Source organism: Cryptomeria japonica, chromosome 11 (genome assembly GCF_030272615.1).
Source record: "Cryptomeria japonica chromosome 11, Sugi_1.0, whole genome shotgun sequence".
Classification (NCBI taxonomy): domain Eukaryota; kingdom Viridiplantae; phylum Streptophyta; class Pinopsida; order Cupressales; family Cupressaceae; genus Cryptomeria; species Cryptomeria japonica.
In genome coordinates, this window is record NC_081415.1 from 666,083,626 (window position 1) to 666,107,391 (window position 23,766).

Consider the following 23,766-nt stretch of genomic DNA (forward strand, 5'->3'; position numbering starts at 1 on the left):
TAATTGGCTTAATAGTTCTGGAAGGATAGTAAGGCTACAAACCTTTCAACTTGTGGTTAGAGTCTAATCCTTTGGGGAATTGTGTAACTAGATAAAGGGTATATGAATCTACCTTTAGTTTGTCTTCTCCTTTGGAATTTTGTTAAGTTGTGTTTGGAGAACTCAACCAGTAGGGCTAGTAGACAAAAGGACAATTGTGAGACAAGTGTCCCCTAACACATGATAGCCAGATCTTATGGGTGTTTTGTGTTGGTTGGACCACCAATAGATAAAATCCAATAGGTTTCCATCCTACTAGTACCGAAAGATTGTCTGCCATTCACACAAGGGTAGAGTGTTTTCATCCTACCGATACCAGAAGATGCTAAATCAGTATGGATCTGGTCACACAAATTGTTGTGTGAGTTGAGTATTTGGTAGGTGTGTTGTTTACACCTTGAAAAAACAAAAGAACTTGTTTTGGACATAGTAGTTGTGGGTAAGAGAAGGTTTTCACCTAGTTTGTTGCCTGGCTTTGCATCAAGGGGGAGAGGGTGAGAGTAGGATAGGATAATGTGTGTGTGAGAGAGAGAGAGAGAGAGAGAGAGAGGGAGAGTGGGTAGGAGAAGGAGGAGAGGGTGAGAGACATGGGGTAGAGAGAACGAGAAGGAGAAGAGGGTGAGAGACTCGACAGAGAGAGAAGTGTGAGGGGGAGAGAGATGAGATAGAACTCAAGGAGGATAATTAGGGCTCAAAATAGACAGAGACGGTGATGAGGGAAGGAAGACGAGAGAGAGAGGAAAAGAAGAGAGACATTCATGTATACAAATACACACACACACACACACAGATATGTGTGTGTGTGTGTGTGTGTGTGTGTGTGGTAAATGATAAGTTTACAAGAATACATTTTGATGTGTTCATAACCTGTATGGGTTTTGTGAAACTCAAAATGATGGTTTTAGTTCTACATAACCCGTATGGGTTATGTAGAACTATGAATGGTACTTTTTGTTTTTTAAAAACCGAGCAAGTTATCTTGCACATCAGAACCCATGTGGGTTTTGGCTTGGTAAGAGGGTTGGAAAACAACCCTAAGTCTTGCAAGCCCATTTTCCCTCCATTTTTGTCCCTTTACACGTTTTTTCATCTTCCAACATGATTTCTCGACTTCGTCATCATCAGGTTTACAAATAATCAAGTGGGTATCCCTAAAATTACCACCATAATCTCACATGTCTTCTCATCTTTCTAACCATATAAATTTTTCTATTTTTGGACAACATTAGCGTAGTAAACTTTAATTTTCTTTACCAGTGCCTTGACAGTCCTCACAGACATATGTCTACCATTTTTTAAAATAAATTTTGATATACTTGACCAAATTAAAAAAAATTACATATTATTGTTCTACGCTAGATTCTATACAATTTTAAGAAAAGAAGTTTGCATTTTTTATTATTTTGATGCAAGTTATGCCCAGCGCATGAACATGTACCAAATTTTCAGGATGCGGTCACTTCAAAAAATCATAGAAAAACAAATACTCAACGAAAAATTACAAAAAAATACACAACTTCTAGATCTCACTCTTACCTATCATCCTACCAAGGGGTTTTGCAAAATACTAAATCTAACTATATGTTTTGTGCAGCACACAAAAACAACTATGTTATGTTTTTTTGAAAAAATCAGGAACAATCTTTTGTGCATGAGAGGTTTGATCCTCTTAATCTTATCCAATTTTAAAAAAAATTAGTACTTTAGAAACTAGATTCAGAGTATTACAATTCTTATTCTTTTCTCAACTCCTAGTTTTGAGTGCATGACCTTCAAATATCTCTTTGAAGTTTAGGTTTATACCCCTCTTTTTGTTCACCATCTTGGTGCACTTACCCATAAGAGACAAAGGGCGAAGATGTTCCTCCTACGATGACATGATAGAGGAAAAGGTGGAAAGAGAAGACACATGGAAATGTGCTCACCTTGATCAAGGATGAGGAATCCAAAGATATAGGATGGTTGGAGAGAATATAGGTTTCCTAAGACATGAATGTTGAGCACAATGTACCACTGAGAGGGGGGGTGAATCAGTGGTTCCTAAAAATATTTTCTCTTTAAACCAAGCTTTGAGTACTAGTTAACAACCTAAAGACTAAGAAATCAAACTGGTAAGATATGAGAGGATATCAAAAGAGACAAACACAGAAATGCATAACCCACAACACCAGATGTACAAGGAAAACCCAATATGGGAAAAGCCTCAGTGAGAAATGTTGTTGGAGTCTACTGCTCCAATCCAGCCTCACAATGAAACAACATATTACAATGATTTAGGGCACCAAACCAAGGAGCACCAACCCCTACTGATTTAGGGCACCAACCTAAGGAGCACCAACCCCTGCACCAAGCACCAACTTGGTGTAATATAATGAAATACAATTTTAATGCAATGATAACACTTAGTCGCAAATGAGTTCTGCAACACCTGATCAATGGATGTCTACCGGTTATCAACTTCATCTGCTTCACTGGTTAGTCCTTCTTCTGTTGGTTATCAGATTGCTCTCTCTGATCTCTTATCGATTTCTCTCTGCCTCCTCTTTCTCAGAACCTCATCCGACACAGTATCACACTTGAATGCCTTCCTAACCTTTCAATACCTACCGATATGCTTGACTATTAAGACTATAACAGTTCACCGGTTACTCTGTCTCTACCAGTTAGAACCTCTCACCGGTTCAACCTGTTAACATACACTCTCTCTCTGTGAAAGAACTCTTAGACAAATAGTCTTTCTTCTTGCTCAGACTCTCTTTTCTCTCACAACTTGCATCCAACATCAATCATTCTCAGTCTCAAGTTCACATATTTATGTGTGAGGGTTCCCGCCAAAAGCAACACTCAAACGGTGGCATGTTAGGGTTTTCCTTCACCAACTCAATCCGTATTAGATCTGATTTGATTTGCTTTTCTGGGAAGATGATCTGGATCATATTAAACAACACCCCCATCTCTTCGCCTTTCAGTGCGCGTTTTTCTATTTTTGGATGTCTGCAACATGCTTTGCGGTGTTGCTCTGTCAATCACCTTTAATAGCTTGGTTGTTTCCTTCAGCCAACGAGTACAAGGATCAGATCGTCCTGCAAGGTCAATTCAATCACCTTGCCACCTTGTCTCCCTGGAGCCGCAACATTCTGCCATCATCCCATGATATGCAGGTTCTTCATTAATGCCGACATGCTTGTTAACTTTTACGTCGATGAGCACTTCACCGACCTCTACGTGCTTGCCACCTATTTTCCACCTGTCATCCTTGTCGACATCCACCTATGCTCAGACTGCATAGTCGGTTTGACATCGTTCACCGACCAAGACATACTACTAGTTCAACTTCACCTTACCGGTATAACCTAACTTCACCGATGGACGTTCATACCTGCTAACCCCTTCTCTACCGATGGATTAACTTGGTCTTCCATCAAACATGTTGGTCCATCCGCTGAATCCATTTACCGATTGCATTATACTTCTCTTGTCTATCTATGATCACATCCCTTTGTTCTTCTTTGCTTGCTTGTCGGTGGCCCTTCTTTACCGGTAGATGCTTCACTTCATGTGTACCGGTAACATACCTTTTATGTCTGCTTACACACTCCATCCTTCATACCAGTTGACATCATTACTTACTTCACCCATACCGGTTACCACTACCTACTCACCGGTGACCAATCCATACTAGTTGACATCAATGACGACATAATGCCAACAATGAAGGAGTCAACAATCTAGGGAGGTTAGAGAAGATTTAGGCTTCCTAGGACAAGTGGACAAAACCACCCTCTAAGATGTAAGGATGAGAGGGAGAATATAGGAGATAAGAGAACACATAGTTTTCCTCATTCTATTGACTAAGGATGGCGTTGAAGATAATTAGCTAATTAAATATGAATAATATTTAATTATTTTAGCCACATGGTGATGAAGTGGGAGATGAGATGTAAAGATGGTGTGGATTTTAGAATTGAAGACTTAGGTTAGATAGATAATTAAATAATTTAGGATTATTTAGTTGGGATAGACTTTAGAAGAATTGTGATGAATTTGGACTATTTAATTAAATAATTAATATTTAATTAATAAATTGTTTTAGAAGAATAAGATAAGTGAATCAAATAAATAAATTATTCAATTTATTTATTGATAGAAGAATAAAGCCATTAAATACATAATTAATACTTATTTAATTATCTCTAGTCATTTTTAGGTGTATACAATGACAAATCAAAACATCTTTGCGACTATAAACTAGTCCTTGAGCATGAAAGGTACAAAGCAAAATGTGTATGTGTGGGAAATTATATGCATGCATAGGTGTAATACATACATGAAATGTACACACATATGGATGAGGGTAAGTGTTAAGTATAAATGAAATGTGTAAATAATAATAGGTGACATAAGGACAAGGGACTTGACTTTGCACAAAATTACACATTTGTCAATGTGTATATCAAGGCATTCACCTCAAAATGAATCCAAAACTAAACGGAAAATAGCATCGGTATGCAAATTCCTCCATGAGATTTTTTCCCTACATTGAGGTGTATGTAAATCCTTTATTGATCATGCATTTCAAAGTGTGTAACACTCACAATCATGCATTTAAAGTAAATATTTAAAAATCCAAGAATGTCATCAAGGTCCATATAAAATAATGGCCCTTGTAAGATGTCATGGTACAAGATTGCCTTCTATATATGCTCTCCATAGTACCTAAGCATGGGTAGACTTTGTAAAAACTTGTAGTGTCTTCAAATTTTGAAAATTTAAATTTGAATTTAGGTGATCCTTGCCTTTACCCTTCCTATCTAAGGTTGACTAAACAAAAGTTTGAATGATATGTTGTTATGCCCCCATGTTGAAAAACATTTAACGTGTTTATTCTAAACATCCTATCCTCTCCTATCATCATAAACATTAACATTATCATTCACATTTAAGCAAGGAAACATTTTAGTTTGATGTACTAAAAGAAACCTAAATCTACATGAACATTCCTAAAAATATATGCATGACTAAAAGAATTGTTTTTTATTATTTATACATATTTTTTTGCAAATTGACTAGTAGAACATGTCCTCTAAGGACACAACCACCCTACCAAGGAATTTATACTAATATTAGCCACCCTACCAAGGAATTTATACTAATACTATAATACTAATATGAGATTTGCTATTCCAAATTCCAAAACATTACAATTTGGATCACACAATTTTCAATTCTCTTCAATTATAAAGCTATGAACATTTCCACATATATTTCCCTCCATATAGAAATAAAATCTTATGTCTCTTTCGTCCTCATAATTTTTATGAAATAAATGTTCATATATGATATAAACATACACCCCATCACAAACCAATTTCTTATAATCATTTTAAAGCACTTCAAAAATGTTATTTTTCTTCTTTTTAATGTTAGAAGGTAAACTATAGAATTAGTTTGAATTTTAATAATTGGAACTATTTTCCTCACCTTTACCTTTTCATATTATTTCTCCTTTTTTCAATAGATCCATGAAAGATGAAATCTCAAATTGTTTATAAGTAAACAAGGCATAAATATACAAGTATTATTACAATATATTTAAAAGCTTCCTCCATCTAAACTGCCATCTGTCATGAGTAAGGAGATCCATATTGTCAAAGGAGAACTATTTTGTCAAAGGAATAAATGAAACCTAACCCAATCACACCTTATGTGACACACCATCATCCTTACCAAATTAGATTCAACCCTTTAAAATCAGCATCAAAACAAAATTTCAAAATTTCAATAAACATCAAAACAAGTATAAACCCCCTGCATGTTCAACTTTCAACAAAGAAAGTTACACACCTTACACATTCTTCCATCAAACATAAAAATTACAACTATGTATCTTTAAAATAGAAACAAGGAGACCTTATCTTGAAGAAAAAATAGATCTACAAATCCAAATTCAAGAACAAAATGAAGAACAGCTTTGATCAGCATGGTCAGTTTTTAAATAATAAAACCCAAATTGATATTTAGTTTGGTCGTTGCCATCTAATCAGTCAGATAATCTGGGTCAACCCATAATTAGAGCTTTCTTGTGAGATTTATAGGTATTCAAGTGTATAATTTGGAAATCAACCTATAATAAAGTTTAGAATCAATGCATATTTTATGCATAGTGCTAGAAAGAGTTACTTAAGATGTAATGAGTGTTAAATGAATAATTCATAATCATGGAAGATGGATGGATTTGTGAACGTATAATATGGATCTCATAACAATTTGAATGATAAATATAACATTTTCTGAGTTACAATTTAAGAGTTACTACATGTCTATAATTTGACATAACGATCATACAAGAACACAGGGTTCAGAATATCCCCATGGGGACAACCATGATTTCCAGCAAGAAGAAAATTAAAACTGACTTTGACCTGCCCCAAAATGTCAGGAATAATCTCCTTGCCAATCTCTAGAGTAGAATCCTATTTGTTCAAATTCTTAGTTGACCTCTTTTTTGCTGCTTTACATCTGGGTTGTTGCACCCTATTGAAATTACAGGCGTTGCGCTCAGCTAGCAACTAGTTTCAGAGTAACTAGTTACTTCCTCAAACTGAAATGTAATTGGAGTGTTCAAGACTAAAATAGGGTGACCATATCAATTTCCTTGCTTCAGGATTCCAAACTGGAGTAACCATAACATTTGCCACTTACCCTTCCAAAAACACTAAATAACTTTGAGTTGTATAAATCCTCTGGAATTACAAGTACTGGATGATTATTGAATGGAATCCAAAAATCAATCTTAAGAACAATATGCATTGCAAATTCACGCAAACTAAAAACATCTATGCTATTTTGCCATCCAAAACAACAAACTTTCTCAAAATTTCAGATAAAATAAAATTCAAACCAACACCATACAATATTAAAAGACATCATAAGTTTCCAACACAGTAGATAATTAATCAGAAAAGGATACCCAAAGCCATACACATAAGAAGACATCATAAATTCCCAACAGTGTTATATAAAGAAAAGAGATTCAAAAACAGCAGCAATTACAAATATTTATCATACAATCCTGTTCATTGTAATGCATCTTTATCATAATATTGCAGAAACAAATACTAGCAATCCTAAAAAATACAAATCAACCTCAGTACAATTGTGCTTGAATAAGATGAGCCAATTGAATCCATAACTGTTCAAGCTATGATAAAAAAGCAAATAAAAACCAGACATCCTTTGTAGGAACCAGCAACAACCTTGTTACAACATGCTGTCAGTTCGTGCAGGCAACCTCCTGAGGAAATTGAGAGGAACAGAAGGAAGCTTGCTGCGAAATCTTGGATGCCTCAGCAAATACACACCAACAAGCACTGCCAACACTTGGAAAGGGATGACATAGGTCAGTGCACAAGCCAGGAAGCAGAAGGTAATAAATATAGTTGTAGCTCGAGGATCCCTCCAACTTAAGAGGGACTGAAACCTTTCTCCTTGAGTGGCGAAATCTCCAAATACAGTTTGTATCCTACCTGCAACACTTCTCAACCTGTCATAGCGCATCCTCACAATTTCAGCATTCCTGGAAGTGGGAAATGTATCAAATTCTTCATCCAGTTCATCTGGACTAACAGCATCTGCCTGAGAGAGGCGGATATCCATATGGGGTGGATTCCGAGGCCTAAATCGGTAATGCCAAATGCCTATCAGGCACATGTACCCGAAAAAGGTTGTCAATATCAACTTTGGGTACCAGACAAGAATAAGGAACAAGATATGCACCAAAACAGTAGTAATAGGATTCTTCCAATTGCGTATATCATCAAACCATTTGCCTATAGATACAAGTCCAGACAGTACTGACATTATGCGGAAGAAGTTGGCCTTACTGCGGCGCATACTCCACATATGAGAATCCACATCTAACATATACTCCACTACCTCTCTTCTAAGAGGAGGTTCAGCCCTGTTGAGCCTCATTGCTACAGTGTTTATGGCTTGGTACCTTAGGCATTCTAGCTGAGCAACAGAAAGAGGATATAAATAGTGCATCTTAGGCAGATATGGGTGTGTGTAAATTTGCATTATATTTACCAGAGATGAACATGAGAAACGAACAGCTAGCTGAAGCTCGCCCATCTTTTTTACTCCTGAATTGTGAAGCATCAGAAGAGGGTAAGAATGGGTGTAAACTCTATCTGTCTCTAAAGTAGATAGGCGAATCCTCACCTTCCCAATCCGCATATCCTTAGCTCCTGTTGCTTTGTCAGGTACTCTGATTTGCAAATTATCAAAAACTCCCACTGTTATGACAGTACAAGGATCATAGACTTCCCAAGTGTATTGCTCATTCCACTTTGGACTAAAGCTATCTATGACCGTTCTTGTCCTAACCCATTTCTGGCCATATTTTGCAACACAGTAAGTATCAGCCATCCCTCTACCATTATTTGTCTTCACCGGAAGCAAGTTTTGGGCACTCAATATACCAACCTCCAAAATACCAATATAAGGCTTCCACAACTGCTTAGCAGTGGGCCTTAGATCACTGCTGTAAAGGGTAGATTCATCCAGCACATGATATCCGCCATCAAGACACACTCTCAAATGAATCCTACTAGAGAACTTGACTTCTTTTTCCTTTTTCTTATCCCCATCTAAGGCAATATTCTTTTCAAGATTAAACCACCTTGAGTTGACAATTCTATGATCCACACGCTTCTCAACTGCTGTCAAGGGGATTACAGTCCTTCCTAATATTTCATCCTTATTAGGACCCAACCTGTCCTCTACCGAAAGGACAAGATAATCTTCGAATGGCTCTGCTGCTACAAAAACCAAGTCTTCGTTCCACAGGGGGCTAGTGGTTTTACTCTGAGCTATTCTTGTCTTCATCATTTGGTTTCCCAGCTTCACCTTAACACTTAGTTCAGGAAACCTTCCCCTATCACAGAGCAGCAAATCCTGAGCTTCAATTACATTCACTCTTACATACCACAGCTTGGGAGATAGATAAACCTTTGACCGAATGTTGGTCAACCCATCACTATGGACTGCAGCAGCATCAGAATGCCATGCTTCTGGAAATGCCTCGTCTGCCTGTGTACCCATCCACACAGACAGCATCAACTCACCTTTCACTTTTGATTCTCCATTTTTGTCCTCCAACCTATACCACTGAGGCGCCAGGGGACTATCAGGCGGCACCCTTGTGGGCACTTCGTTCAAATCAAAGCTAACCCTCCCAATAAAATCATCCTTAATAAAGCTTTTATCTTTCACAACCACCTCCAGAACACTAGACTGCAGCCGCTCCTTTGAGAATGCAAACACCTGATTCCACTCAGGATTAGACTTCTTCTCAAAGTGTTTGGTGGTTCCTTTGTAATTCCCAAGCTTCACCTCAACATAAGGATCAGAGCTTCCACTAGTTATGTCCTTTCCAGGAAGGTCCCTAGCCTTGACGACCCTGGCATACAAATACTGCATTTGCTCAACTAGATCATAGGTGCTGGTTGTCTTGTCTCTGTTTACACCCCCACCACCCAGATGGGGATTAGTTTCCTTCAGAGCATAATCCGCTGGCTGGGGAGTAGCATGCATTGTCACAGGCTTTCCCTCTGCCTTTTTCTCCTCAACAACCTTCCCCTGCTGTTGTGAACTCTGCTGTCGTTGTTGTTGTTGTTGCTGGTGCTGCTTTCCCTCTTTCTTATCATCAACAGACTTCTCCTCTTTGCTCTTTTTCTCAGAATTTGGATTGTTTCCACCTTTTTCCTCAATGTAATACACCTTCAAGCCAAGCTCACCCTTGATATGTGAAAAAATACTCCTCTTATCCAAGGCAAACCTCTGCAACACCTCTTCACCTTGCCTGACAATGCTAGTACCTACTATCTTCACCTTACCCAAGAAGTTTCTCTGATGGGATGACTTCTTCTCGTTATAGACATTAACATCCACAGTCATGTTATGTAGGTTTGCAGGCTCAATGATGTCAAAGACCAGCTTCTGATTCCACACAGGGTTAAGGTCCTTTTGCTTTGCTTGGGTTCTAAACCTCTGGTTGTCAAAGTCCACTTCCACAAATGGACTAGCTGAACCTTGCCCATCCTTGGGCATAAGATTGTGTGCATCAATCACTTCAACTACAAGCTTTCCCTTACTCATACTGAAAAAACTCTACCTTCACAAATTTCCTTACACTTTATAAACCACACCAAACCAGAAACCAAAAAATATTAAAAAAGTAAAAACTCTAATACCCACAATTAAAGCCAACCTGCAAGCCTACAACCATAGGGGCCTTGAAAAACTATATCGTTTTTCCTGGTTTTGAACTTTAGGGTATGAAAACCATTTAAAAAACGTCCTTTGAACATACCTCTGTGTATTACAAGTTGGAGCTCTTCCACCAGCTGTTCCCCATTTCAGCAGAAATCAGTAAAATGCATGGGGAAAATGTAGAGAAGTTAAAAGGGCAACGTCTATTATTGAGTAGAACAAGATGCCCGAACATTAACGGCGACGTGAAGGTGGAAACAAAACAGACGTGCCGCCTAAGGAGCAACACAACCAAATGTACTGTGTTTAATCAAAAGGTTCATCCGCACACTTCATTGTACTTCCTCATCAGGCAAAAGCTTAAATATCGATCTAGTCCTCCATTTAACCCCAGTTACTTCGGGGCTCTAAATTTTACAGGCGGTTAACAGTGCAACGGAACCAAGGTGGCCATGCACGCATACAAATCCCCAATAATCAAGGAGAAAATCTCGACCATTGGATGGAGCGAATTTACAAATTCTTTAAACCGGTCACCGCTATCCCCGCCACAGATATATACACACTGAATATACTCCACGAAACAAACACATACACAATGAGTATACATCCACGCCGTAGATGCTCGACCCTTATACTCCACAGTGGTACAGTGTAGAAACGCCATCGACACTTACAGAATTAAGCACCCAATGCATGAAACTATCAGAAATATTGCTTCTCCGATTTGGATACCCTATTAACTGTCGTTATCATTTGAGCAGATTTTATGCCAGGTGGGATGATACGCGCGTCTTTTTGAAATACAGTTTGCGATTTCTATATTTTGGGCTTTGTGAGAGGCGCCGTACTTTTAGGTCCCCTGTCCCCATCAAAAGCGTGCTGAATTAATGCTAAAATATTGTGTGTTCTGCATCAGTTTCGAGATGGCAGTTTCCAGTACCAGTTGATTTGACCGTTGCCTTCATTTACTTCTTAAGACTTGCTCTCCTTTACTCTTCTCTTGATGTGACTCCTAGTCCCTTTCCATAGTAAGTGTCTCATGGGACCGTGTCCCATATTCTAAGGGAAAGTTAGGGTGAGCTTTGGGAGTTGCACTTATCATCAAACAACTTGTTTTGCTTGAACACTTTCTTCAAGGGAATTTCATAAGCATGACTTTTGGCAAAAAAAAGTTATTAGGGTTCTTAAAGTTTTGGTTTTATTTTATAATAAAAATTATAAGCACGATAGTAAGTTCATTAAAATCTAAGTCTTGTTTATACTTACTAGACATTAAATTAAGCAGGTTTATATTAGGATTCTTAAATTTTTGGTTTTCTTTAATAATACTAGCAATTGCATTTTAATGTGTAATGGGTATGTGAAGAGGTTTAGAAGATCAATTATGAAAAAAGTTGTTTTAATAGTTGCATACGTTTATGGAGTATGTGGGGTCAATTAGTAGGGCATTTAACAAATGGTGTTTGTGCAAAACAAGTATCAATATAGAAGCAATAACTTCAAATCAACTATGCATCCACTTATAGGAATCCAACCACGATTGAAATAAAAACTCCAAATCAGGAAGATATATCAAGCTCCCTTACCAATAGAATCATGTTATGTTTGCAATGGGGAGAGAGGTAGAGGGGGGAGAGAGAGGATAGAAAGATGGAAAGATAGATAGGGAAAAATAGAGGAAGATAGAGATAAAGATGGATGTGGAGGAGAGGGATATGTAAAGGTGAAGGAGAGATAAAGAAGGAGGATCTAAAGGGATGGATATAGATGGAAGAGATAAATATATAGAGATGGAGAGAGAGGGAGATAATGAGAGTGACAAATAGAAAAATAAAGATAGAGATATGAAGTGATACATAAAGAGGTAGAGAGGGGGAGATATATATGGGTAGAGGGAGATGGAGATATTGTTACAAGCTAGGGTTGGCGTTGCACCAAAAGATCGACATGTCAATGCCCGATACAACCACTAGACTTATAGAATCCACGGGAGGCTATTAAACTATGTTGTGAATCCTTGCGAGGGACGCTAGCCCACTGCCAACAATCCCCCTCCCAACGTCACTCGTCGCAGCCTGCGTGATTCGAACTTGTGACCAAGCTCTGATACCACTTGTTACAAGCTAGGGTTGTTGTTGCACCAAAAGATCGACCTGTCAATGCCCGATACAACGACTAGACTTGTAGAATCCACAAGAGGTTGTTAAACTATGTCGCGAATCCTCGCAAGGGATGCTGGCCCACTACCAACAATCCCCATCCCAGTGTCACTCGTTGCGACCTGCGTGATTCGAACCTGTGACCAAGCTCTGATACCACTTGTTACAAGCTAGGGTTGTCGTTGCACCAAAAGATTGACCTGTCAATGCCTGATACAACCACTAGACTTATAGAATCTACATGAGCCTATTAAACCATGTCGTGAATCCCCGCGAAGGACGCTGGTCCACTGCCAACAGAGATAACAAGATAGAGATAGAGGGAGAGATGGGAGAAGAAATATGGAGAGATAAAGAGGTAAAGAGATATAGATATAGAGGTCTAAGCAGGAGATGGAAAGACAGATTGGAAGATAGATATATATATATATATAGAGAGAGAGAGAGAGAGAGAGAGAGAGAGAGAGAGAGAGAGAGAGAGAGAGAGAGAGAGAGAGAGAGAGAGAGAGAGGAAAAATGATAATAGGTAATTGACTATGACCCAAAAATATTGATTGAAAAATGCACACAGTTTAATCCAAAAATTATCGCAATTATTCATGGATTGTAGAAAGCTCATACAAACTCAATATTAACAAATGAAAAATTATTATAAAATTGAACGTAAATATAGTTAAATTATTAAATAAAATAAATTTAAAAAAACAAAACAATACTTCAAATAAAATATTAAAAGTAAGATTAAACTATATAAAAATTGTTAAAGTTGAACTTTGTTATTTATATTAAAAGTTACTAGTAAAACCAAACTTAAAAAGTTAAAATAAAATGAAACCTTTTAAAAAGTTTTTTTAAAAAAAAGAAGATTTTGATCATGTAATTTTTTTATCGTATTTTGATATCATAGATTGTGGAAATTTCACGCTTTTAATATAGAATATTACTATAGTTATTTTTATTTTTTTAACTCGATAATTCAAAGAAAACTTTTCAAATGAAATATTTAATAATAAAGATTTTCTTTAATATGATAAATTTGAAAAAAAAAATATTCAAATTAATATGACCCCACTTTTTGGTCATCTTTTCACACACACACACACATACGAAATTTGTATGTATTATTAAATATTGCTAAATCAATTATCAAAATTTAAAATTCATTCATTGATTAAAAAATATATTATAAAATATGTCTTGCATAATGTATATATGTCTCTCTTCCTCTCTATGGTTGATCAATGAATTATGCATTATAAAATAATTCATTGATTAAAATATAACATTTTTAATCAAAGAAAAATGTCATAGATGTGAATTGAGAGGTGTGAGATGGATTAAAATATAACATTTTAAAAATATGACGACTATGTTGGATGACACTTTTTGGATTTTTCTCATGAGTGTTGCCATCAATGACAAAGGGGGAGATTGTTGGCAAATGCACACTCCAATGAGAAATTGTAGGTGATTGAAGGTTTTGTCATTGATGGCAACCTTGCAATCATATGATACCGGCAAGACAATATATCGGCACGGGCAACGACAAACTCTACATCGGCACACAAAACACCGGCAAAGGAAGGATACCGACACCCTGGCTGACCTAAGGCAGACCTAATATGCGAATTATAGGTTAAGGGTTTATGTATGAAGCAGAGCTAAAATCGGTACTAGATCTGGCATAGCAGATGCTAATTTGAAGCAGTACAAGACATTGGATTTGTATAATCCATTTTGTAAGTCAGTGTGACTTCTTATTTTGTAATTGAGCAATGAGCTCTAGACACTTGGCCTTCTTACATGTGCAGGCCCCTATTGTAAGAGTAATATTCACTTATTGGCCAGTAAGTGAATATTATGGGTCACAAATCCCACCGAGGTTTTTCCCACACCGGGTTTCCTCGTTAAACTACTGTGTTATGGTGTGCTTTTCATGTGGTTGTTGTTATTCTTGTTTACTGCATTATTCTTGGTTTACCGGTATACAATATTGATATGCTTTACATGTTTTAAATCAAGTAAATTCATCAACCGGTTAGATATTGATCCACCCCCCCCCTCTTAGTATCTTTGGGAATCCTAACAATTGGTATCAGAGCAGGGTCCTCTATTTTCAGAAGCCTAACAGCTTGAGGAAGATCTTGACACCGATAGAGATGGATAACTTGAAGAAACAATTGGAAACAACTCTTTCAAACTATGATGCAGAAAAATTGAAAAATATCAAACTTGAAGATGATCTAAAAGTTGCTCAGGATATTATTCAAGCACTTCAAAAAAATCTTACCATTGCAAGAAATAAGAGAAGAGAACTTTGTGAAAAGATGCAGAATGAGAATGATGAAAAGGAAACTCTTAATGATCTGGTAAACAAACTGAGACAAGAAAGCGGTACTACAAAGAATGAAATGCAGAATATGACTATGAGATTTTGCAAAGAAATTGAAGATAGGAAGAAAAATAAAGAAGATCTAACTAGAAGACTAAATGATGCTGCAAATGAAAACACAAGACTTAGTTATGAAATTGATATGTTGAAGACAGATCTGATGCATACACAAAATGACTCAAATGAACTTATGAGACAAAAAGGAATCTTGGAAAGAGAACTGGCTACTGCAAATCAACACAAAGAAAAATTCAAGAAAAGCTCAGAAGAACTTGGTGACATGCTGAAGAATCAGAAACCTAATGGTGACACTAATGGCCTTGGATTTGAAGTTGGTGAAAGCTCCAGTACTGCAAACACACATGATCATAGAAACCGGTAAGACAACCAAATGCTTATAAATTTAATGGAAAATGCTTTAACTGTAACAAGTATGGTCATAGAGAAAATCAATGTAGATCTAGAAATTATCAGAACACCAATACACCCACCGGTCAATGTTCTAAATGCAAAAAAGTTGGTCATAATTCAGAGAATTGCAGAATGAATGTAAGATGTTATGTTTATGGGAGATTTGGACAATTATCTAATCAATACAGAACACAAACCGACATAGGATATGGGAAAGCTATTCAAAAAAACAATGTGACTTGTTATGCCTGTAACAAGATTGGACACATTGCTAAGTTTTGTAGAAGCAAGACCTCACCGGCAAATAACAAAGGTCCTAGTTTGAAAGGTAAAGAAAAGGTTGAAGAGGTAAAGCAAGAATTCTCAAAACAATGGATCATAAAGTCAGAACAAAATGTTGATGGGAATACTCCTCCACCAGCAGAACAAAGTAACACTCCACCGGCAAGAGACTCTTCATCTAACTGAAGAAAATTCCTTTGGGGGTTTAGCAACTAAATGAAAAACATGCTATTATTCCCTCAGTTGATGGTGAGAAGTTGAAATCACTTCTTTACCGGCAGATAAGTTAAGTTATGACTTAACCGACAAGCATTAAATGTGGTAGGTGAAGAAAATAGCATTATAAAACAAGTGTTTTGGCTCCATTTTCATTTCACCAAGCATTCAAATCTTCGAGAGTGCGAAAATCCTAAGCAAAGGCATTCCAAGCAAAGAAGCGAAGCAATCTATCAAATCTTTCATCCCTAAGGCAGATTAAGGTATTTATAGCTATGGCATCTTCATCCACTCCTAAATTTATTGCAAACCCTATTGTTGTTGAAGTTATTAAACGCCCTAGACCCGTATTCCAGCTAGTTCCTGAAATTGCGAAGGAAGATGATAGCTTAGGTGCATTTTCTCAAATACCTAAAGGGGTAGTATATGCTGAAGACCCTAGAATGTATATACACTGTCATATTGATGAACTAGGTGATTAGGAAATTAAGAATATGTATAAATCTGTAATTTGTGATGAATCCAGAAATGTCAAAATTGAACACAAGATAATAGAAACCCTAGGTTTTACATAAATTCTTAGTATCCTAGATTTTCCCAAGGATATCATAAGGATAGCAATAAACAGAGTACATGGTGAATTTTTCTAGTTGGACTCAGTTCATAAAATCACAAAAGAAGCAGTAAAGGCTGTGACACGGTTACCCTCCATCGGCAACAGACCTGACAAAACTAAGAAGGTCTCAAATGATCTAGTGACAAACCTAACCGGTACAACATTTGATAAGAGATCACTAAGGGTAAACGATGTAAAGGATACAAATATCAAATTTATCAGTATGATCTTAGGTTACAAGACTACACATGCAAATAGGTTAAACTCAGTTTCTAGCCTATGTATTAAGAGTGCCTATGATATGGTAAATGAAAATGCAAGGATAGACATATGTGAATTGGCTTAAGGATGAACTAATAGACAATCTAGCAAAGATCAAAAGGGAAAAGAAAGGAACATTCAGATTTGGAAACCTACTTGTTTGTCTGATGCTATATATAACCAAACAAGTACCCGGTATTGGCACCAAAGATTTTGGATATGATATACCGGTAGGAAAACAACTATCAAAATTGCTAAACAATATGGGAGAGAACAGGGAGAAAACCATAAATGAGTACTTTCAAGCACTAAAAGCTCGAATGAAAACAAGAGTAAGGTTATCACAAGCTATTGTGGATAAGTACCAAAAGGAAATCTGTTTTGTAATAAAGAAAGATGAAATTTGGATGGAGGCAGTTGTTCCTAGAACCATATGGGTTACTGAAATGGGGTATGAGAATGATGACAACATAATAGAAACCTATGCAAAAGCTCTCCTAGAAGCTCCTAAGGAACCTGAAGAAGAAGTATTTTGTAATGCTGAAACTATAGAAAGTCAAATTCAATCAAGGAAAAGAGTTAAAAGGGTTGAGGCAACTATTAGAAAAGGAACCTGACAGGCAAAAGATATTAAAGAAGATGTGCTAAAGCAAACCGATATAACTGAAAGTGAGTTGGAAGCACTCCAACCGGAAACACACCTTTCACCGATTGGAACTTCTTCAGAAAGTGACATACCTGCAGTATTCAAGAGAGTTGAGAGGAAAAGAAAACCTTCACCGACACCTTCTCCTACACCAAAAAGACAGAAGCAACAGGCAGTAAGGCCCCCAACAAAGAAATTAACTCCAAAGAAAAAGAAGTTGACTCCTAAGAAGAAGTCAAAACAAACTATAGCTCCTATTGATAAATTACTAAATGAAATTACTAAGGATGGCAAGTTGAAGAATATCAGCAAACTATATAACACACTATCCGCTGATGACAAAGAGAGAGTAGAGAACAGTGTAATATTACACTTAGATATTTTCAAGAAATTTTTTATGCAAGTTGTTGATGAAATACCGACAGATCTATATAATAGACTAGAAGCTAGAAGGCTAGCTATTGTTGAGCTTGATAAGAAAATAAAGATTGAAAAACTACTTGCAGTGCACCCTATTAACTCACCTGATGAGATAGATCAATTAATATATGAGGCTAACCAGTCAGTATTCTCAACTGCTCACCGACATGTAGCACTGATGGCAGGAAGAGTGAATCAGATAACAGAGGAAACAACAGATGCATGGGATATATTCCTGGTAGAAAAGGAGAAACAGGAAGAGTATCAAAAACCAAAAACCTTCAAGGTATATCAAAAAGATAGGGACAAAGGAAAAGGCAAGGTTGGTGGACCTCCCAGTATAAAGATAACAGACAACTTACCCCCACTGCCTTTAGATACTCCACCAGTAGACACTATTGAAAATCAATCGCCAATAGAGAGTATGAAGACAACACATGAGGACACAAATCCTAATTCTGAGGTGTTGTACACAATGAATATCGACACTCAGGAAGTCAACATTGTGGTTGATAAGGAAACAAGTGAGAAAAGAGATGTGGCAACTGAGTCACCGGTAGAAGACACAACAATTGAGACAAATGTTGAAGATACAGTTGGAGACACTGAAATTGGGAGTGAGCAACAAAGTGAACAGACAACAGATACAGGAAAAGTTGATAGCACTGGTGTACATAATGTATCTATTGAGCAACCGACAACTGATAACAACGAAAAATCTATTGAAATATCGACTGTAGACATTTCATGAGAAAGCACAGAGAAACCGGTAGAACATACATAGTCACAAATAGAAAAACTGGCAGTGGATACCATTGAAAAATCATCAGAGGCACCATCAAAGAAACCATCAGTAGAGAGTACAAAGAAACAGGTAGAACAACAAGTTCATTCACAAGTACATTCAGAGACAGTGCCACCGACTACAACTGAAAGACCTAAACCTTTGGTAGCTGAAATGCAGACACAAACTGATCATCTAGTGAAAGAGGAAAGTAATGCTATTATCACCACCGACGGATTACAAATTGTGAAGACAGTTGGACAGACATCCGGAACCTCCATGTCTGAATTCAGACCAACAAATGTGACAGAGGTATTGCTAGATTCAATCAAGAAAATAACAGATTGTAATGCACTAGCATATAAGGCTATTGATAACACCATATCAATTTTGAAGATGATTGCACCCAAGTGTAACATAGAGAATAAAGATTGTTTAGGACAATTAGACACATTGTCTAAATTCATCATCGATAACCTAATCACTATTGATCAAATAAATGAGGATACTTTTAAGGAAAGGATGATAAAAGAAAAAGAGAAATTCTTTATGGAAATTGTGAATAAGAACAAAGAGGAGATGGATACTCTTTTACCGGAACTCAATGAAATCATTTTTGACTTCAAGAAATTGTACAAGGATACATGCAAAACAGATGTATTAACAGAAGATCTTGACAATGAAATCAGAAAGACACAGGATAAGATTAACAATATTGCTGACAATCTGATTGGAACATCAAATTCATTTTTGGAATTAGAGAAGAAAATTGCTGAGCAGGAAGAGAAAATCAGGAAACTAGAAAATGAAAAACAACGAATAAAGGACAAAGCAAAGGACTTAAAATGTAGACTTGGTCCAAGACTAGAGTATCTTATTTCTTTGAGAAAAGAAATATCTGAGGCTCTGGTTCCCGGACTAAAGACACAGGAAGAGAAAATGCACATACTCACCGATACAGTGCAGAGAACCCATGAGGCTATAAAAGACAGTAAAACATTCAGCAAGGACATAAATTTAATTTTGACAAATATTTTTCAAATTGTAACCCACCGGTTACAAGAATCCAGGCAGGACTCCACTGACAGCGAATGACAACCTTTGTCATTGATGTCAAAGGGGGAGTAGAGGCTATGAGAAAAATGATCAGCAGATGGCTCATCAGCTCAGGGGGAGCTCATTATTTTTTGGTAAGACAATTCTGGCAGACTCATTTTTGGATGACACTTTTTGGATTTTTCTCATGAGTGTTGCCATCAATGCCAAAGGGGGAGATTGTTGGCAAATGCACACTCCAATGAGAAATTGTAGGTGATTGAAGGTTTTGTCATTGATGGCAACCTTGCAATCATATGATACTAGCAAGACAATATATCGGCACGGGCAACGACAAACTCTACATCGGCACACATAACACTGGCAAAGGAAGGATACCGACACCCTGGCTGACAAGAATTTTGTTTATAATGTATTTTGTAATTAATTGTAAAATCATTGTAAGCTGACATGGCGAGTTGTAATATGACTCATATATGTATGAGATCATTGTAGAACATTTTGTAAGAGAGTGATAGGCGAAATAAGGCAGACCTAATATGCGAATTATAGGCTAAGGGTTTATGTATGAAGCAGAGCTAAAACCGGTACTGGATCTGGCATAGCAGATGCTAATTTGAAGCAGTACAAGACATTGGATTTGTATAATCCATTTTGTAAGTCAGTGTGACTTCTTATTTTGTAATTGAGCAGTGAGCTCTAGGCACTTGGCCTTCCTGCATGTGTAGGCCCCTATTGTAAGAGTAATATTCACTTATTGGCCAGTAAGTGAATATTGTGGGTCACAAATCCCACCGAGGTTTTTCCCACACCGGGTTTCCTCGTTAAACTATTGTGTTATGGTGTTCTTTTCATATGGTTGTTGTTATTCTTGTTTACTGCATTATTCTTGGTTTACCGGTATACAATATTGATATGCTTTACATGTTTTAAATCAAGTAAATTCATCAACCGGTTAGATACTGATTCACCCCCCCTCTTAGTATCTTTGGGAATCCTAACAAACTATATAGAGTAAGCTGAGAGATATCGAGGTTTTAATTTTTTTATTATTGCACTTAAATAATATAAATTTATTAAATTTCCTCATTCATTTGGATCAATAAGTTGATCCTGCTATCCATTCAAGAAAGGAGGTAATCTGGAAGGAGGCTAAGGAGGGGTGTTGTAAGGTGAACTTCGACGAGGCAACCAAGGGAAATGCAGTGTTGGTTGTGTTCTAAGAGATCATTAAGGCAAATTTTTGGCAAAAAGACTAAGTATTTAAGAAGGGGGCAAATAATAAGGCTGAATTCCAGGTGGCCTTACTTGGTTTGCAATGTGCTCGGAAGGAGAATGTAAGGAAAATACACTTAAAGGGATATTCCCTCTTGACTATCAATGCAATCAGGCAAGGGCATACTCAAAATTGGAAATCAGGCAAACGTCTCATGCCTATTTTACAATTATTGGAATAATTTAGTGTTAGAATATTTAATCTTTACTTGGCTTAGGTTTATTTGTATTTAATTTAGGATATTCCTTTGGAATTCCTACATGTAATTTGTCCTCTAGTACATGTGTGAGGACAAGTCATTTCTTTTATTTTCCTTTATTAAGGAATATTAGATTTCCTCCATAAGAGGATGTGGACACATGGCACACACATTTTATGAATGGTGGCATTCGTAGATTTGGGAGTTACTTTGTAACTCCTCTCCTCCAACGATTACTTTAGTGGCGAATATTCGTCAATGGCAAATTTTTCACGTCGGCCCTGTCGGAAATGGCGAATATTTTGTACCGTATGGGGGTGGCCATTTCACTAGAACATTATCAATTTTCGTCAACGTCATGGCCCGATCGCCATATGTTTTATGCAATTAAATATTTCTATGCGATGATTTCGCCAATACAATATATGGTGGACGCACGGTAAATTTAATTATTTCGCCTACACTCTCCGAGGTTGCCTTAATAGATGACCTTAATTCTCCTATAGGCATGTGAAGATTTGTTATTCAGGGGGACCCAATTCGCCCGACATCTTGCCGACGCATGTCTCCAGTCACCCCAACTTTCGCCAACTATATTGTATTCGCTATTTGCCTATTATTTGGACGACCTATAATCACCTCGAAAATTACATAAGTCGTATTTGGATGACCTATAGTCGCCTCAAAAATTACATAAGTCGTATTTGGATGACCTATAATCGCCTCAAAAATTACATAAGTTGTGTTATAATTACACAGGATTTGCCAAATATTTGTATACTGGTAAATTCCTGCGGAATTCGCCATATAAGGATTGGTATAAATACATGCAAATATCAGATCTATCTCAACACAATCTGGTGGGTTCTAGGCTCTGAATTCTGATCAATAGCGAAGTTTCAGACCAAGGAAAATCATTGTTGTTGACTGTATTGGCGACTGCCTGTTACCTAAAGCCTAAAGGTGAGCGATCATATTTTTGAACTGGTATATTATACATTATAGTCTATTATTGCTTCTTCAGCAAATTGATATTTTTTTGGCAGCCTTTATTTCATTGGAGATGTCGAACAGGAAGAGGGGTAGGAAACCTGAATGTGGGGAAGGCCAGGAGAGGCCAACAAAAAGAAGAACGTTGTCTTTGTACTTTGGCATTGGAAAAGATTGTGGTACTGGTGAAAATCAGGAAGGTACATCATCACAAGTACAAGTACAAAATTCGCCACCTGCATCGCATGTTGAAGATGGCGGCGAACCTGATATCTCAGATCAGGATGATCTTGAAGAAGATTATCTGGTAGATACCCAAGTTAGCCGAAATGATATAATCGACTTGGGTGATAATTCCATTGATGATAATGCACGGAAGGGGAAAAGAAAAGCCATATCAAAAAACAGTGAACCACAATCAAAAAAGGATCGGGAGTGGGATATGCCAGTCAGGAATTTTCAAATTAATTGGGCATCAAAGTATCCATTCATTGAACTAGTGGAGAATCCAATTGAAGGCGAGCCTCCAATAGAATGCAGGTGTAAGATTTGCACTTGGAAAAATAAGAAGGAAATTAGGTTGTAGCTAAAATTTGACACCATAGAAAAGCATATGGGTAAAGTTTATGAAAAACAAATGATAGACGGGGTTGAAAAATAAGTGATAAGATGGAAAACAAAGAATGAATGTAAGCATGTGAGGAATGCCGAAGAGTATTATTTTCATGAGAAATTATTGACGAAGCCTGCTGAAGTTAAAGGTTCTATTGAAGCTGTTTTTGGAAAAGCAATGCAAATAGAACAACTGGGAAAAGTTGTTCAGTTAAGCGTTGTTTTTCATATTTTGAGCAGAGGGCGTGCTATGACAGATTTCCCATCAACTAGTGGTTTATTACACTTTTTGAAAGTTCCTAACTATCCTAATAGACACTGGTTAGTAAACAATGGATGGGAATGGGCAAGTTGTCTTGCTGAGGTTGAAATAGAAGATGTACAGGAAAAAATAAGAGAGCTAAACTTCATTGCATTTTCTTTAGACGAAGTTACGACAGTAGACAATACTTCATGGGTATGCATGCATGTTTATACTGTAGAGAATCATACCCGCCAACCTCATCTACTATCTGTTGCTAAAATGAAGGAGAGTGCAACAGCGGAAAATTTATTTCAACTAGTAAAGAGAAGTTTAATTGAATATGGAGGAATGGATGACATGACAGTAGCCAAAAAATTGGTTTGTGTTGGAGCAGATGGAGCTTCAGTAATGCAAGGTCACAGGAACGGTCTTTGTACAAAGATTGAAACTTCATTTGCACTGTACATTACTGCAATTCACTACATGGCTCACAGAATGAATCTAGCTTTTGGAATTGTGAGCAAGTTTGCTTCGGTTAAAAAAATTGAAATTTTAATCAGAGAGCTCTACTCACACTTCTGTCGAAGTCCCAAGCGATTTATGGAATTTCAACACTTTGCTGATGGATTAACTGATGGGAACAAGCTTCTCAAGGATAATGATACTAGATGGATCTCTTTGGATGGTCCAGTGCATCGAGTGTTTTCAGAATATCCATCCTTGATTAGACTATTTCACACAACTCGCGACGAATCAGATCAACCAAAATTTCCTGAACTTCTTGGCAGGTTAAGTAATTTAGAGACACTCTTAACTTTAGCAGCTCTTCTGCCCATGCTAGAGGAAATAAAAAATATTATGAAGGCTGCCCAAAAAAGAGCTCTG

The 23,766-nt window shown here is 37.0% G+C and overlaps 1 protein-coding gene across 1 annotated transcript; it reads right to left on the reverse strand.

Moving 5' to 3' along the window:
- Positions 1-7,039: 7,039 nt before the first annotated feature.
- Positions 7,040-10,954, reverse strand: LOC131078990 (FT-interacting protein 7). Its single transcript, XM_058016854.2, has 2 exons — positions 10,415-10,954; positions 7,040-10,235 (listed from the first exon to the last, which is right to left on the reverse strand). The coding sequence occupies exon 2, from the start codon at positions 10,198-10,200 to the stop codon at positions 7,300-7,302; it is 2,901 nt and encodes a 966-aa protein (XP_057872837.1). The 5' UTR covers positions 10,201-10,235; positions 10,415-10,954; the 3' UTR covers positions 7,040-7,299.
- Positions 10,955-23,766: the final 12,812 nt, after the last annotated feature.

Coding starts and splice junctions, on each gene's coding strand:
- LOC131078990 (XM_058016854.2), bottom strand. CDS start 10,200: ATGAGTAAGGGAAAGCTTGTAGTTGAAGTGATTGATGCACACAATCTT.